This window comes from Pteropus alecto, unplaced genomic scaffold (genome assembly GCF_000325575.1).
Source record: "Pteropus alecto unplaced genomic scaffold, ASM32557v1 scaffold131, whole genome shotgun sequence".
Classification (NCBI taxonomy): Eukaryota; Metazoa; Chordata; class Mammalia; order Chiroptera; family Pteropodidae; genus Pteropus; species Pteropus alecto.
In genome coordinates, this window is record NW_006434709.1 from 8,659,217 (window position 1) to 8,678,182 (window position 18,966).

Sequence of the window (18,966 nt, forward strand, 5' to 3'; positions counted from 1 at the left end):
TTCCTTAGGGTGTGTTTTTTGTGAAGGTGGTTGGGTGGTGCTCTGGTGTATTCTGAAGCTGACTACCAGGTGTGTGCGTTCTGGGGCCTTTTGTGAGTGGCTCTGGTATAGGCCAAGGTCCGCTGCTGCCTCTGTCCTGCCTGGGGCCACTTGGCATGAGCTACAAAGTGATTTGCAGATGGTTGCCCCTTGTTCTAGGCTTGGAGGTACATGAGAGAAGGCTATGCTGCGAAGTAAGGCTGGTTGCCACAAGTGCTGGCTTGGGGTTTGCTCAGTAAGAGGTACAAGATATGCCAAGGCAAGATACTGCTTGTTTGGTGTTTGTGAAACTTTGAGAAATTTGGGGAAGATCTGCAGTATGAACCAGGACAGTCTGTTTGTATGGAAAAGCTACTGGAAGCGGCTTGGGTGGCCCCATAAGTTGGGTGGAGTAGGGTCAGGGAATTGCTAGGGTTGGGGGAATGGTGTTAGGTGAAGGGGTCTCAGATATGTTGGCCACCTGCATCTTCACGCAGGGAGTGGGGAGGGCTCAACAAACAATGGATTATACCAGCACTTTTGTCTGATAGAAAGTTGCCCCTCTAGCCTTCACCCTGAAGCCAGATAATTCAGTTCTTCTCCATGTGTCTTTGGCATCTTTTGTGCTGTTGTTCTAGATCTGGAGCTCAGAGCATATGAGTCTGTAATTGAGTAAGCCTGTGTGCAGGCCTTTTAAGAAGAACGCTTAGGACTCCAGCAGCTCTCCTTTTTACTCAACCTCATTCTCTGCTGAATTTCACATCCAGAAATTGTGGGGACTTCACCTACTGGCACTGGTGCTGTAGGATGGGTAGCCTGGTGTGGGTCTGGGACCCTGTTGCCCCTCATAGGGACCCTCTGAAGCTGTGATATCCCTCTTGATTTTCAACCACCATATGTGGGTATGGGGCAAGCCTGTTCTGCCTCTCCACCACTCCTACCAGTCTCGGTGTGACGACCTCTATATATCCTTAGTTATTAGACTTCTGTTCAGCTAGACTTCAGGTGGTTCTCTTTGATTTTTGTTCCGTAGTTTAGTTGTAATTTTGATGTGGTTATGAGAGGAGGCAAGCGCAGTGTTTACCTGCTCTGTCATCTTGACCAGATATTCAGAAATCTTAGGGCTTAAAAATAAATTACACAGTATCACATATTGAATGATTCCATTTCTATAAAGTGTCTAGGATAGGCACATTTGTAGAGACAGACCATAGATTAGTAGTTGTCTTGGACTAGTGAGGGTTGAGGGGAAATAAGAGGAGGGGTGACTGCTAAAGGGCAAGGTGGTTTTTTCACCTGGAATGAGATACTCATAAAAACAATGTTTCTCATCACTTCAAATCTAAAATAGTAATAGGACATGACCAGATTTGAAAGAATGGAGGAGGTTAAAGAATAGTAGAAGAAGAAGGAGGAAAGAGAAAAATTAAGAGAGAGAAAAACAGTTTTAGAATTGGCAATTTAAAGTTCTTTATCCAACCTCTTTCTTGGTTAGGTACATTCACCACTTGCTAGCCTAGGAAATGAATTTTGGGATGCCAGTACATTGCAAACTAAGTAAACTTATCTATTAGAATTATTCCAGAAGGTTATGGTCAGACCTAGAGACACATCTTGTGGACCTTTGCAACAGCTTACTGATATCAGATGTTACTTGTACATAATCTAGATAAGGTTACCTTGTTTTTTGTTGTTGTTGTTTGTTTGTTTATTTTTTTACTGTCGGGTTATTGTGGTTGTTGAGAAATGAATGGGTTAAGATTGAGGTCATTCAAACTTGACATTAGATTAAATTTTGGCCAGTTTTCTATTATCCCATTTTTCTTTTATACAGTATTATGCATATATTTTATTAGATGAAGTTAGAAGTTGTGCGTAATTAGTAAATATTAATGCTGTTTAAATCTTCTTTGTTTTACTATGTATTTAATACTCTAAAGAACTCTTCCAACACAGTAAGGCAGTTCAGTTTAGAAATGGGCATAAGGTTTCAAGATACAGAAATGGTAAATAAATACATGAAAAAGTGTTCAGTATTTCTCTAGTCATCTGGAAAATGCAAATTAAAACGTGAATGCCATACTACTACTTAGGTACTGGAATGGGTGAAATTAAGGCCTAATGATAACGAATGACACTAAGGATGGAGAGCAGCTGGAACATTGCTGTCAAAGAATATAAAATAGTATAGCTGGTTTGGAGAATGGTTTCTTATAAAGTTAATGTGTACCTACCATGTGACTCAGCAGTTCCTGTTCTAGTTATTTATCCAAGAAAATGAAAAACATGCCCACAAAAAGATGTGTACAGGAATGTTCATACTTGCTTTATTCATAAGAGCCTCAACTGGAGGAATTAACTGGTAGATAAACAGATTGTGATATATTGATGTAGTGGAATGCTACTCATCAATAAAAAGGAATGAACTGATACAAAGCAACACCATGGATTAATAGCAAAAAAAAAATTATAAGCAAATGAAGCTAGAAATAAGAAAACATACTGTATATAATTTATATGCCGTTCTAGCATATTTGAAAGTAATTTATAGTTGTTGAAATCTACTCAGTCATTACCTGAAAGTTAAAAGGTAAAAGGTCACAAGGAAACTTTTTGTGGGGTGATAGAAATGTTCTATATCTTATGTATTTACATTATGTTTTAATAAAATTAATTTAAAAATAAACACAAACTAAAAAAAAAAGTTATGCCACAGACTAGGAGAAATATTTGCAGTTATATTTCTAGTAAAGGGCTTATATCCAGACAGAATATACAAGAACTTTTATAATTCAGTAGTAAAACAATTAAAAAATGGAAAATGATTTTTCACCAGAGAAAGTACATAAATGGCTAATAGGCAGCTCAGCATCATTAGTTATTAGGAAATTACCAACAAAACCACAGTGAGATTTTATTGCATACTTATTAGAATGACTAAAGTTAAAAAGAATGACCATACTGTTATGATGGGGAGGATGTAGAGGAGCAGGAACTCGTATCTCATAAACTGTTTGGTGGGAATGTAAAATGGCACAAACATGTTGGAAAAGAGTTTGGCAATTTCTTCAACATATATTTACTTTATGACCCAATAATTCCAACACTAAGTGTGTTTACTCAAGAGAAAGGAAAGAATATGCCCATACAAAGACTTGTTACATTGATGTTTATGGCAACATTATTCATGTTAGCCCCAAACCGGAAAGTATCCAAATGTCCATTAACTGGTAAATGTGTAAAGAAAATAGAGTATTTCCACATATGGAATATCATTCTGTAATTAAAAGGAATACATTACTGACATGTGCTTCACAACCTCAAACATCTTGCTAAGTGAATAAAGTTAGGCATAAGACTATATAGTGATTCCATTTAACATGAAATTTCCAGAAAAGGCTAATGTGTGGGGATGGAAAAACAGACTAGGACTGGGAAGTGGGATCCAGGGATTATTTGCAATTAGGTATGAGGTAATGTTTTCAGGTGATAAAAGTGTTCTAAAACTGTATTGGGGTGATTGTCGCACAGTTCTCATTTTAATGAAATCGATGTATGCGTATAATCCAATAAGGGAATTTTATGGTAAAGCTGTTGAAAAACAGAAAACGCAAAGAAGCATTTTCTTAATATGAGAGAACTAGTGAGAATTTATTTAGCTTCGTACTTAGAAAGTCTGAATTGTTATAATAAAATCTTTGAATTTAATTGGATGTTTTGAGTAAATCATCTCCAATTAAAATGTTTTTTTTTTAGAATTTAGAAATGTTAGATGCTATTCAGAAGGTCATTTAGAGGAACATCCCATGGCTATAGAGTTATTTTACATAAATTTTCTTTATGCTTAATTTGAGTTTCAAGTATTTATGTAAAGTTCTCTTGACATGTGAAAAACACTAAATAATCATTCTTAATTAGAAATAGTGAAGAGACTTTGAAAACTCTTTTTCACTTTAGTCTTACCAAACTTTAAACAGTACCATTCTTTGCCATTCATAAAGCAACTCTTACGCTAATCTTGTAATTTCATTTTGTAATTTAAGAAGAGATGTATTGTTATACTTTTGATTTGTTCACTTTATGAATGCTATAATTTACTTCCCAATTTTAGCCAGCTGTGTTCCTCCATTGTGTGTTATATTTTCCCCTCCTTAGGACCTGCAGTTCATAAACATCAATACAACAGTAATGCTGTGACAGATATTAATTTGGATAATGTTTGCAAGAAAGGAAACACTTTGTTGTGGGATATAGTCCAAGATGATGATGCGGTAAGTTATTTAATAGAGCCAAAAGACTACAAAATTACAGCAAAATGCGATCAGGATAAACAGTAACTTTATGTATTTTTTGTAGGTTAATCTTTCTGAAGGATTAATAAATGAAGCAGAGAAACTTCTCTGTTCCTTAGTATGTTGGTTTACGGATAGACAGATTCGAATGAGATTCATTGAAGGTTGCCTTGAAAATTTAGGAAACAACAGGTAAATAGGAATTTAAAAATTTTTTTATATAGTCAAAGTTCATTTTGTGTATTATTGACTAGGTGTGCTGAATTCATAGCATTTAATTTACTATTATCAACCAATTTTTTAGTAATTGTGGTTTTCATAATTCAGTTTAAAAACTTCCCTCACAGGGTTTATATTTCATCACTTAAGCTTGTTTTTCTCCAGCACTTTTTGGTATCCTTGGTTAGATCCCCTCCGACAGAAACAAAGGAATAATAATACTCTCTTCTTGATTCTGGAAACAGAGTTGTCATTACTCTGTGTTCAAATTACAATTAAATGTTCTTGAACTGTGTCATATTTTATATACGAAGGAAGCTAAATAAGATAAGTGAAGTTAAACTGAAATATAAACATTTTAATAATTTCCTGTTCTTTCATGTGGATGGATCATTTGTGTCTTGACTTCTGTAGTATAGTCAAGAATTAGGTTAGTGATTTTTCTCTAGTTTGATTTCTGCCATATATTTATAGTCTGCTTATCGGGGCTCAAACAACTGCCACAAGTTTCTTGATTTTTTTAACTTTTGTTCCATTGTACAATTTTAGATTTTCCTTGTCTTTTACTGCTCTGATATTGTTTCATTCATAGCATAGTGAATTAAGTTATTAATTGAATGTTATTTATATCAATAAAATGTTTCCAGCTTACCTCTGCCAAGGCCTGATTTAAATATCTAATTTTACTGAATATTTAAGTGCTTCAATATATATATTTTTTACCAAATTGAATTAGAAGAAATATGTGCAGTATTTTCTACTTTGAACAATCACAATAGAAAAATTACTAGTTATTGCAGGTATGGGAAATCATAATAGACCTCTGTTAATGGATCAGTTTCCTCATTTAGCATATGTTGTTTAAAAGGAATGCTTTTAATGGCTGGATGGTATTTCATCATTACATAGGTATTATAGCAGTTAATTTTGAAATGTTAATTCTTTTAAAAGTATTTGTGAAACCACCAGTTTTTTAAAGTGGTTAAATCAATTTATATTTCTCATATGTGCATCTGCATACCTTGTTATCTAGCAATTTCCCTGCTAAATGTGGGCCCTACAGAAATATTGAGATGGTTACCAAAAGACACATTCAAGAATGTTCATAGCAGCACTATTTAAAATAACTAAATATTCTTTTAATAGCTACCCTAATGCCAAAAAAAAGAGAAGGAAGGAAATAATGTATAGCAATGACAAAGATGAACTACAACTGCACAGAATAGTGTGCCTGAATCTCACAAACATAATGTTGAGTGAAAGAAGCCAGATCTATCTCTATTACTCCAGTTTTATGATGTTTAGAAACAAGAAAACATATTTAGTAGTCAGGGTAATGGTTACTGTTATTCTGTTAATGGGTTGTAACTGACTGGAAAGGGGCACAATGAAGGCTTCTGGTATGCTGGTAATGATTCGTTTCTTGATGTGAGTGCTGGTTGCACAGGTAGGTTCACCTAATATTTTGAACTTTCACTTAGATTTATATATGTTTTTGCATGTCTGTTATATTTCAATAAAAAGAAAATGTGAAAGATGAAATATGTAGCCTTTTAGAGACTTGTTTTTAAAGTATATATAATGATATAGGTATATACTCACAGGCCCATCTGTTAAAAAGGTTACAAGCAATATCAGAAACTGTAGAATGGTTATTTCTGATACGCTTGAGTTATTTTTTTCTTCTTTAGGCTCTTCTGTTTTCCAGGTTTTCCACCATGAGCATATATTTCTAAGTAAACTTAGAAGGGACAGTAGGAAGAGAAAATCTGTGTATAATATGAAAATTGTCAATCTGGATTTTTTATTAAGTTTGAATATGTTCACTCCCAAATTACTTAAAGGTGAACCATTTTTCATCTGCTTGAGGCAATCCCTGTATCCTAATCAGTTACTAAATGATTTATTGAATAGATAGTAAACATAACTATTATGTCAAAGTTAATTTTGCCTTCAACTTGACTCCTTAAGGTTGCTATTTCATGCCAGTCTTAGTATAAGAGAAAGTCATATGTGACAATACTTAAAGAATAGTGGTATTTTTTCAGCCTATGAAATATGCAATATACCCAGTGTATTCCAGCTGAATTTACTGAAGTAACCACCGCAAATTGAAAAAAATTAGTTTTGAACATATTTTAAACATCATTAGTCTGGGTTTCCTGATAAAACAGTGGTTGTTGATGGGGTGATTCCCCTCCCCCCCCACATTGTCAACATCTGGAGATACTTTTAATTGTTACGTTAATGAGTGGGATTGGAGGTGTTATTACTAGCCAAGGATGCTACTAAACATCCCATAATACAAAGGACAGCCCTCCACGACAATATCTGGCCCAGAATGTCAGTAGTGACATCAGAGTTTGAGAAATCTTATTCTAAACAAGATTTCTTTCTCCAAACCCATCTCCCTGAGTTTACCATCAGAGTCAAAAAGGAAGGTTGCACAGGTGTGCTAATATTAATAGGAAAGCTCTTTCTTATGTTGAAATAAACAAATGGAGCAGTGCAACCTTCAATCATTTACCATTTCGTGATACTTGACAAAAAACACAGAGGTCTACTCCTTAATGATAATTTTTTATATATTTCTGGAAGTTTTATGTTTCTTTTGATTTTCTCTCTGCTAGCTAACCTTTTCATTTTCTTTCTAGTTCCTCATTTGCCCAGGTTTATAGACCTGTCAAGATTTTTGTTTGTTTGTTTTTGCTTTTCTATGGTCATATTCCAATATATTTTATAAAATGAACTTAGCTTTTTCTTGAACAATAATATCAGCTCATTACTTAGGAAGCATAGAGATCTAAAATTATAGTCTTCCATAAGTCACTCACCCATATTCTACCATTTATATGGAACCACTGTAAACACTTTTTTAAAAATGCCATCATAATCTTACATGCAACATGTGCCTTGTGCACGTTTATTCTTAGGCAGATTGTTTTATAGGGCTCATAATACCATTTTGGCCATGCAGGAAGTTTAAACTTACAGAAACAAATGGTAGACTGTTATGCAGAATGTTGTCATAAATTTAGAGGCAGATAGTAGCTCCCACAATGAAAAGTCCATTACTTTTCAGCTTGCTATTTGTACCAAGGATGAATAAGAAGACTGCTGTCCAGTGAGTACCAGTGTAGGAGTTGGGTTGTAATCAGCCCTTTTGGTGTTTATGTTTAGTAAAAGGCAGATTCACATCCCGTGCTGAGGCACCCCTGAAATTCTGTGGCCTCCCAAGAATTGAATTGAGACTCTGACTAGGAACCTGTCCAGTATGCTTTTCATTGCCACTGATCCACTGTAGATACTTGAACTCATGTGTTCAAATTCTTTGCCTTTGTATACAAAAGATTTCTGAGTGAAATTATTGCATATCTCAGTAATCATATTTACAAAAGTAAAGATTCAGATGATCAAGAAATGGTTGGTATATACTGTTGGTATATATACTATATACTGTTTATGTATTGTTTTACCCTTCATAAAGAATATATTATATTCATGATTTCATGTTAACTTGGTATATATAATTTATAATGACTGAATAGCATTTTGTAGAGACATTAGTCTTCTTAAAATATGGAGTCCAGGATTAGGAAAATATTGTTCAAATGTGACTTTTAACTGAGGACCACCAGCAAATGTGTCAGTTCTACTAAGGCAACATAAAGTTGCATTGGTAATTCTTATTAGGAGTACTACGCTATTGCCTAGTAATTTAAGCTTCTAGTTACAACAGAAACTCTTAGAATCAAGCAAAGAACTAGGACACTTTAAGATAATAGTGTTTTTCTTGAGTCTCAAGTTAGTATCTTGTTACTCTGGATCATTGAACCTTTTTTGTCCTGAACACGTTGTTGCTTAGGATTGTGTGTTTTGGTATTCGAAAATTTCACTCTTGGAAAAATTTCTGAAATGTAAGTTTGAATATAACAGTTCTGTTTCATGTTGAGTTTTGTAAACATATCAGCAGTCAGAACTTTAACGTTGAATATAAATTGTCACCAAGCAAATAAATTAATTATCTTCCTCGTTTTGTACATGTTATTGATTTCAGTCTACAATCTGTATGTACTTTATATCATTTTCCCTTTTAAATTTGAGTTTGAATAAAATGTTCTAGTGTTTGGGGATCATTTTGAATTGATCACATTTGGATTTTGTCATTTCTTACATTCTTAAACTTATAGTACTTAAAATGTGTGGCTTCTATGTTCTTTGAAAAATTTTCAAGGAGAAAAATTGGAATTTTTATGGTCTTAGGAAAAACTTTAAAAATGTTTTAGTCATTTAATACGTAATTCTTTCTTGGTAATTCAGTTTTTATATTATAAATTGTGGAGAAAAGCATTCCCCTTAGGGAAGGAGTAGGAGGAAGTTGAGTCCCATTTCTACATTTCTATTTTCACTTGTTCTTTAACTTGAACCACACCATTATTCACTCAACCAATATCCATTCACTGCCTGGCTTCCTGTTCTCTAATGTCAAGGATCATATGCTTGCTTCTACATAACATTTTATAAAGTTAAAACGTGTTTATTGTAGAAAACTTATAGAATATATTTAAACAATCTAGACTCTTAACACCATTGACCACAAGAGATGATTAAATGAGATTTTCAGAAAATATACAACTGTTTCATACTATGAGATGCCATAGTTTCTTCTTAAAGAAAATAAATGGAATTTCTAGTCTTTGTTTCTTTGTACGTTAGAATCATTGTTAAAAATCACACTTGGCAAACAATTAAAAAATATGATTTTGTGATTTTAGATGGAATTTTTCTGTTTTTTTCTTTGTGAGATCTTACTGATTTTATGCTTGTAAAAGTCTTAGGTCAAATTTATATATATATTTGTTTGTTCTAGTTTATTATGTCTTAACTTTTAGGGAAAACTCCACTAATGTTTCTGAAGTTTTGACCAGGGATTTTAGGTAAAGAATCTAATTCTCCTTAATCCTCCATGATCTTATCCCAAACACCATTACTGTGCAACTTGGTAAAAAATATTTTAAATTTTAATATTTTAAAATATACTTTAAAATGTTAATATTTTAAAGTAAAGAATATTTACATTGCATTTACTGAGTATCAGGCACTTAACTATTTTCATTACTTCACTAAATACTCCTAATGCATACCAATGTGGTTTTGGGTCCTCTAACATGTCGTTTCTTCTGTCATCTGGTAGTATTTTTTTTCTGTCCTTGTTCTTCATGACTGTTACAGCATTTTACAAAGTTTTTCCTCCATCCTTGAAACTTTTGTCTTTAAGTTCTTTGCTGGTTCATTATTTTAGCAAGTATATATTCAGTGTGCACCATATTCAGGGATTTTAAATAAGATTTTGCTCTCATTGAGCACACTTTAATGGTAGACACATTAAAGGAATATTCTTTAGGTGATGATGAATGAAGAAAAATCTGGAAGGAATCAAAAGGAATAAGGAAGTTCCTGGGGCATTGGAAGGGTGTTATTTAATATAGAGTTATCATGGTCATCCTTTCTTTCGACAGTTGAGGAAACATGAATAAAGTGAGGAGTCCTGCAGGTAGATATTTAGGTAAAGAGCATTCCAAGTAGAGGCTATAGCAGAGGCCCTGCGGGGCAGGAATGTGCTTATGTGTGTTGAAAGGATAGCAAAGAGGAAGATTGGAAGGAAATTAAGTTAGAATTGAGCAGCACAGACATATCACACAGGGCTTTGTAGTTCAATTGAAGTACTTTGGGTTTCATTCAGAAACAGGAAGTTTTATTTTTTTCTAATTTCTGCTACTCAGTATTCACCACTGTTTTCCTCCCATTCAAAAAGTAGGCATATTGGGGGATTCTGGTATCCCTGGTACCCTCTCAAAGAGTAGGCATTTGTTGAGGTCTTGCTTGTATACCATACTTTGTGGTTAAGGTGCCAACTTTTCTCTTTTTAAAAATTCAAGAAGCTGTATTGGCTCCTGAGCTTTAAAAAAAGAAATTTAGTATCTTGTTAGAGTAAGTCCTTCTTTCAAGGCTCATACAGCCAACTTCCTTGCCTACTAAGACTTCTGAGATTTATATGTCAGTATTTTCCCTTTACCCCTTCCTTTCAGAAGATAAGCATACTTGGATCTACTTTAGTTCAGGTGATTTCCTATCCCTTTTTTGCTTCTTCATACTTGAGGTATATGGTGTGCCTTTATTATTAACATCGTTCCCAATGCAGGGATTCTCAACTTGGATACAGATCATATTAAGTAAGAATTGGGGAGAAAGTGATAATTTTTATAGTTTGAAAAAATAATCTCTACATTATTGCTGCTCAGAATGTGGTCCACAAACTAGCAGTCTATCACGGGTGATCTTGTTCGAAATGCAAAATTCTGAACTTTCCTCAGACCTACTGCATCAGGATTTGCATTTTAACAAAATTTTCTCAGGTGAAGCAAGTGCACCTTAACCTTTGAGAAAGCCTACTCTAGATAACTTACCTAAGCTACTGCTTCCTATTTTCTTTGGTTAAATTCTTAGAAGACCCATGATTTGTTAAAGAATATGTACATTTCTTATATGTACATAGTTAATGTACATAATTTTCATGAAAATGATTAGCTTTAAATGCTCTTCACTTGTTTTTATACTCAGATATTTAGTGTATTTTACTTCAGAAGTCCTGGATTGAAATTTTAAAACTTGATTTCTTGCCCCAATGTATAAAATACATTAGAAAAATATTTTAATGTTTATATGAGATATATGTTGTTTATTAAATCATTTTTCATTTAAGATTTTAAATAGCTGAATTTCTGTAAAAAGCTAAAATTATTGATAGTAAAAATTATTTTATTCTATAAATATGTTTTTGCTGTTTCAGATCAGTAGTAATTTCACTTCGGCTTCTTCCAAAACTGTTTGGTACTTTTCAGCAGTTTGGGAGCAGTTATGACACACATTGGATTACAATGTAAGTGAATGAAAGTATTCATTTTAAAGATTTTTAAAAAAATTATAGTTATCAAAGAGGTTTTGAATAACTTAACTAGCTTTTATTCTGTACCAGACAAATTTGCGTTTCATGTAGTTCAAATGTTTTTTTAGATTTCTTAGAGTGATGTCTCTTCTATTTAGCCCCATGGAGATTTATAACCTCATCAGTGGGAAAATCTGACTTTTGTATTCTTTGTAGTTTGAGGAAAATACTGTAAGCAATTAATGCTATAATTTTAGGGTGAAGATTTTTAGTATATCTAGCCATAGCTAAGGACTCCTGAAGAAGAGCCCCACTACAATAAACACTCTAGGATGCTTTTCATTTTTCCATTACTAGGAATTTGTTCTAGACATTACATCATGTTAGGGATAATCTTGACACCACCCTACCTTTACTCCTTATGATTAATTATGGTAAAAAATTCTTTCAGGGATAGATAGTACTTTGTGAAATTGTTCCAGTTTTAGGTAATAGTCTAGAGAAAGTTGGTTGTCACAAGCCCTTTATTAATCTTTAACAATGTGTTATTTGTTTTATTCAAAATAGACTTTTGGAGAGATTTCAGAGACATTTAAATTTTAGGAAAAATTAGACCTGTTGAAGGATTCATTTGTGAGGTGAAGTGGGATGGCTTTTTACCTTATTTCTTAAATCTAAATTTAGATGGTAAGAGCACTTGCTTGCTTTCAAAGTGAATGCCATTTTATAAAATCCTTAGAAGTGGACACTATAGTTCTAAATAGAATGAAGTTCTTTAGAGTTATAGGCCTTGCTTATTGCTCTTTTAAAGGAAATCTATTTAAGCCGAACTTCTATTATTCTTTTTAAAGCATCTTAGAAAGTTTATTTTTGGTTAATACTACAAAATGACTCTATTTGTGAATGCAAGCAAGGTCCTTGAGAATGCTAAACAGAGCGATGGAGGAAAACATTAGCATCCTTTAAGTACAGGAATAATAGTTTGAGTCCTATTTACACTTCCCACAGTGTTTAATTGGTTTAATTAATTGGTGACATATTGTAGCCATTTGCGGAGTCTTCATGTTAAAGAGTAACAAAGGGTAACATTCTTATAGAAGTGGCAGACTGAATATTCAGTTACTTACCAAGCACTTGAACTTAAGTATATTGAGTTGAAGCCCTTTAGCTTGTTCCTTAAATGTAAGTAAGCTCAGTTAATGACACTTCTCAGGGTTTCCAACAGGAGACTGGTATCCTAAATCTCATCAAGCTGATCATTTAAAAGAACTCTGAGCTCCTATGGTTAGTTGGCATCAATAATAACAAAAACTTCCACTTATTGTGAATCTATTAGATGCGGTAGCAGTCAGTACATTATCTCTTAAACCAGCAGTCCTCAACCTTTTTGGCACCAGGGACCAGTACTTCTATGAGAATCTAATGCCTGATGATCTGAGGTGGAGCTGAGGCAGTGAGGCTAGTAGTACTGGGGAGCAGCTGCAAATACAGACAAAGCTTCAGTCCACTAGCCTGCTGCTCACCTCCTGCTGTGCAGCCCTGTTCCTAACAAGCCACGGACCCATACCGGTCTCTGCCAGTCCGTACCAGTCCATGGCTGGGATGTTGGGACACCTGTCTTAAATTCTTAGGACCCTTATTTTAAACTTAGAAATTGTTGTCCCTGATCCTTTTAGTAAATCTTTAGGTAATCAGGAGACAGACTTCAAGAGGTCAGGTTACTTGCCCAAAGACATGCAGCAAGTATATTAGAATTGGCTTTAATTTGTTTTCTTTCTGTCACTTGATCTTCATTAAGTGATTGGCATGGTGAGAATAACTTATTTTGAAAACGGGGCAGAATAACTTATTTTGAAAACGGGGCTATAGCCAAAGCATGATGTAAATTACATTAGAAATTTTGGACTTTTAATACTTCTTCATCTATACATTTTAGCAGATATATGGCTAGTTAAGTATTGTGTGAAATAGATTGTTAATTGTGGAAGTTATGGACTCTGGGATCTCTGATTGTATTTATCACTATTTCTTTTTTAATTCTAGTGTTTCTATGTTATTTTGGAGCTTAATACCTGAATATTTATTTGATTTTAAAAAACTGTTAAAAAAAGCAAATTACATATTGACAGTAAAAAAAAACTGATTCAGTAAGTTTATATTTTATGTATTCCATGTGCCAGGCACTCTGCTAAATTCTGTTAAATAACGACCAAGGCATATAGTTCATTCTTAGTATGGACTGTATCATACTGTTTTCTATATTAATTCATGTTGGTTATTTATAATTAGCACTCTGCCAGACATTTTATTCCCTCCATAGGGATTGAGTATTTTGAAATTAAAAATGATAATGATACTTTAAATTTAAAAAAGTTAAGGTGCAGTGCTTCATATCTTTTCATAATTCAAATATAAATAGAGAGGGTGGCTTCATATTGTAGTGATTAGCACATCTGCTTTACACGCAGAAGGTCCTGAGTTCGTGCCCCAGGTAGAGCCAGGCCCCCTTGGGGAGCTGGGGGTGCCAGGCCCCGGGTGCACACAGCAAGCATGTGGGAGGAAACGCCCCTCCTTTAGAGATCCAGTTCTTAAGAGGAAATGGTGACATCCATAGGTCAGGGGTGGAAGTTGGGGTGGGAAATTAAAGAGGAGAAAAAAACATATATATAAAAGAACTTATAAGTTTTGATCATTGAATGATTTTGCATTTAAAGATTTTATAGATATATTGTGTCCTAGAACAGATTTATTTTCTTATCCTATGCCTTTAAAATTATTTATTCTTTCAATTGGTCTAGGTGGGCAGAGAAAGAACTGAACATGATGAAGCTTTTTTTTGATAATTTGGTGTACTATATTCAAGCTGTAAGAGAAGGAAGACAAAAACATGCACTGTAAGCATCCATTAATTACATTAGTTATGTTTGTGTTGATTGTATAAGTTTCCAGTGTTTCTACTACTTTTTTTATATATAAATTAATGAAAATTTTAGTTGTAAAAATTTTAAGAGAATTTTTTTTTAAGTTGAAGAATTTTATAAGGGTATTTTTTAAAATAATTCTTAATCTTAGGGGGGAAACGTAGGTTATATAACTTGGGTGTTGGTTAACCTTCACTGTTGAGTCCTGTTCAAAGTCATTGTTTTCAGGAATCAAAAGTAAATTTTTTTCCAGAAATCATCAATATTCTTGTCTTAATATATTAGGGCATTGATTCAAAAATTTTTAAAATATCTACTTCCAAAGAAATATATTTAACATAGTTAATTTAAAACATTTTTTTTTATTATTGTAACTGGATATTATTAAAAAATTTAGGACATGTGTGGAAAGTTTAAAAACCATGATGGTATAACTGGTTAATATTTCATCATTGAAAACCTTCTCTTGATATATTGAAGTGACTTTGGATAAGAATTGGTAGAAATTGGTTAGTGGTATAGCTGTGTGTAAAGCCTTCTTATAGGGAGATGCCTGCTCAGAAGTAAACATGTAAAATTCAGAAGGTTTCTGCTTGTGAGTCAATTGGTGGGGACTGATGGCCAAGTCGGGGAAACCAGCGTAGCATCAGTATCAGCATGTCAGTGAGTAAGAGAAGTAGTGCAGTTTTTATTGAGAATATATCCATGGAAAACTTCCACACGAATAGAAAATAGGTAGACTGGAGAAGTGTTCAGAAAAGTCATAGACTTACCTACAAAAACGAATTCACTAATATTTTTCTCACAAATCAATTTTTTCTCCAGATTTTACTATGTCCTTTAGAGTACCACCATCCTGTCAGTCAACTAAAACTTGGAGACTTGGACTCCTTTTGTATTCTTCTGTTTCCAGACATGAATAATGATAATCATCATGATGATAAAAATAGCCAGTGTTCATTGATACTATGTGCCAGATACCATTTAAGTATTAAGTTTTAACTTAAGATACACAACAACTCAATTGAGGTGGGCAGTCTCATTTTAAAAATGAGAACACTTACACTATGAGATACATAACTTCCCAAAGGTCACACATTTTATAAATAGTAGAGCCAGAGTTTCTTATAAACATATTTTATAAATATACATTTTATAAACAGAACAATCTTGTTTTCTGTAATTCATATTCTTGTGTGCACCATTGTACTGTTGTCAATCTCTAGTTCTCTTAATGCTAAAATATTTCTCATGTCTTATTTTTTTTCCAGGCTTGGATTTTTTTATCATTTGTAGTAAAATGTACGAACTAAAATTTACCATCTTGACCATTTTTAAGGGTACAGTTCCATTGGTATTAAATACATTCATATTGTTGTGTAACCACCACCACCATCTAACCCCATAACTCTTTTTATTTTGTAAAACTGAAACTCTATACCTGTAAATAGTTACTCCCCATTGTCACTTCTCTCCAGCCCCTGGCAACCACCACTGTCCCATGTCTTTTCAGCAGTTGACATTCCCACACTGTTGCAGTCCTTTTAACCTCTAGATCAGTCATCTTGCCTCAGTATGCCCTGCGATTGTTAATTCTTATTAGAAAAGCAGTATGATATTTTTGGAAAGCACATGAGCTTAAGAATCATACAGACCTGGATTTAGATTATGAATCTATTGTTTTGATCTTATTTCAGTTGTTTACCTCACTTCATAAATTCCAATTGTTTACCTTATGAATTTTTATAAGAATTAAATACTTTATTAAGTTGCATCTGACAGTAAATTATCTATAAAATAAACCTTAGAACAGAGAGAGATCTGGACTGTTTTAGTATAACTCCTATGTTCCTCAGGCTGTAAAACAGAGTTGCACATTTGCTACTTTCTGGTAAAGCATACTGACTTCATGAGTTTGTGTCAAATTACTTTCCATTTCTTCAGTGGGCATTATAGTAGGAAAGTTCTAAGATTTTCACCCAGGACAAAAAGATTCTGTGGCATGAAAGATAATACATTATTTTCTAAATGAACATATTTCTTGGATCCAGTGGCCTCTAGAGAAAATCCTATCTGTGTCAGTATTGAGGATACAAAGAGAATGAATTTTTTAAGGCATTAGTTTGTCACTGAAGTTTTATGCCTGTGGGGAGATTATTTTTGTCCCATATTTCCTATAATGTCAAGCCATGGACAAACCCATAAGCACTTGTCAGTATTGATATCATCTTTGTTTTGCATCTCAAAAAATTTTCTGGCTGATCATTTCAGCAGCCAGTGGGACCTTAATGGAGCCTTTCAAGTGTGGAGCCAATGGTTCTACTGTGGAAGCTGAAGAAAGGATGATGAAGGGACTGGATCCAACTTCCTAGGGTTATCAGTACCTTAATGTGAGATGCAAGTATAGGGGAAGAAAATATTCAGGAAATAAAGGCACTTTGTAAAGGATAAGACTTTTTCCCCTTTGATGTCTGTGACCAATGTCCCTCAGACTCAGGATGAGAGAAATAAGTAACTTACTTGAAGTCACACAACTGATAGATAGAACTTGCACTTGAACCTGTACCCCAAGGCCTATGCTACAAAATCTGTTCTTTTAGTAAAAGGACAAGAAGCTATTAATAGCTGTTTTTGAATTTTTATCAGGATAGCATTCTAGTCTGTGAGTTACTATATTTACTATATTTGTTGCTCCTCTACCCCCAACCACTTTGCCAAATAATGTACTTTCATTTTCACAAAGGGCATTGCAGCAGAAATGAAGCAAAAGTTTTTTTTTTTTTTTGCCAACATTAATATGAGACAGTAAAAAGCAATAAAGATATAGCCAGCAAACTCAATCTTTAGAAAAGTGTAACTTTAAACTTTAGGAGTGAATTTAGTGTAATTTTTGAAACCAGCTAGTTTGAGTAAGATTTCAAAAATTTGCGCTTACTTGAAGATTATTGGAAATTAAATTAAGAGGCTCTTTGAGTCTTTGAAAGCAGAGATATAGATCAGAGCTCAGTCTTGCTGATGCCTTTTGTTGGCAAAGAGGTTTGGACATTTCATCCCCAACTAGCCTTTTGATTTGTGACATAGAGATAAGAAATCATGATTGACTTACTTTCATTGAGTGCTCAGGTGCTTATGAGACTAGAATGTTATGGTATCACACAGTTTAATATGCAGTTCACAGGGTTGCTTAAAGGAATCTTAAAATGGAAACCTGATCATTAGCCTCTTCACCCTCCAACACCCTTCAGTGACTTCCATCTAGATCAGTACCAAACTCTTCTGACATTTTCGCTAGCCACTGTCTGGCCCTAGTCTGTACTGTTTCAGACACATCTACACTTCTTCCCGTAGACCAACACTTACTTTTTAAAATGCTGTTTCTTTGCAAATGGCTGCAAAACGAATTCTCCGAGAACCATGTAAAATCACCTATTTAACAAGCTTTCAAAGCAATTCCTACTTTAACCATTGAATTTTGTACACATGAAATTTAATTAGATTCAAAATGACATTCAAAAATGCCAGTTGTGTATCAGCTGAATTCTTTATGATCTAGATTTGTAGAAATATTTTATTAGTATTTCTTGTTTAAGGAATATAGTTAAATCACTGGAGGGGGACAGTGATAATGAAACATGCAATTTCTAGATAAAGATATAGTTTTCTTTTGTAATTTATGTGCATATTGCATAATTTTAAAATGACATTTTGTTCCACTGTTCTTAGATATTTTCTTGTCATCTAATTTGAAAGTATGTTTTCTAATAGTTTACAAGTTTTTATAATTTGTTAAATAACATAAATCTCAAACATAACATTTGGCTTTATGACCATTTTTTGTGTAATCAAAGTTATATAATTAAAATATTTAATCATTATGAGTTATGAAAATGGAATTTTACTTCTTCGGTATAATTTAAGATTCGAGCCAGTAAATCTTTAAAAATAATTAAGCAATGTGATCTTTCAATGAATTACTTTGATGATTTTTTAAATGCAGGTACAGTCATAGTGCCGAAGTTCAAGTTCGACTTCAGTTCTTGACTTGTGTATTTTCAACTTTGGGATCACCTGATCATTTCAGTAAGTTTTTTAATGAGTGTTTTAATCAGTTTTTAGATCTGTATTGATCCTCGAAGAATAGTCCTGTTAAATGTACTCATGCCTTTAGCTCTACAGTGATTAAATTATTGTCAATAATGAATATTTTCTCAGTCTGTATGGCAATATGAGTGTGACCCTGACACATTCTTTCTTCAGTCTCTGAAAATGCCAGTTTCTCGGTGGATAAACAACTCATTTTTAGAAACAAAATGTTTGGAATAGGAGAACATATCACATTAGAGTGATTGCATCTCTTTTATTACCTTTGGTTATAGAGTCTTCCTATCACCCCATTTGGAAACAGTCATTGTCTGTATATTATTATTGGGGCTAAGCTTATCCAAAATTGCTTGGTTTCATAGGCGATAGAAACATTTAGAGACCCTAGTTTTATTTAGATTAATCTCAAACTCAATTTCATTAACCATTAATTAACCTTAAAAAAATGGAGATTGGTCTATTATATTCA

At 33.5% G+C, this 18,966-nt stretch overlaps 1 protein-coding gene across 1 annotated transcript in view; it reads left to right on the plus strand.

Annotated features, from left to right (window-relative positions):
- USP34 (ubiquitin specific peptidase 34) overlaps positions 1-18,966 on the plus strand; it is a 202,965-nt gene that overhangs the window by 86,408 nt on the left and 97,591 nt on the right. The window contains exons 17-21 of the mRNA XM_015587514.2: positions 4,174-4,289; positions 4,375-4,502; positions 11,380-11,469; positions 14,274-14,369; positions 18,394-18,476. Of these exons, the coding sequence (XP_015443000.2) occupies positions 4,174-4,289; positions 4,375-4,502; positions 11,380-11,469; positions 14,274-14,369; positions 18,394-18,476 (513 nt within the window). The remainder of the gene's footprint in view (positions 1-4,173; positions 4,290-4,374; positions 4,503-11,379; positions 11,470-14,273; positions 14,370-18,393; positions 18,477-18,966) is intronic.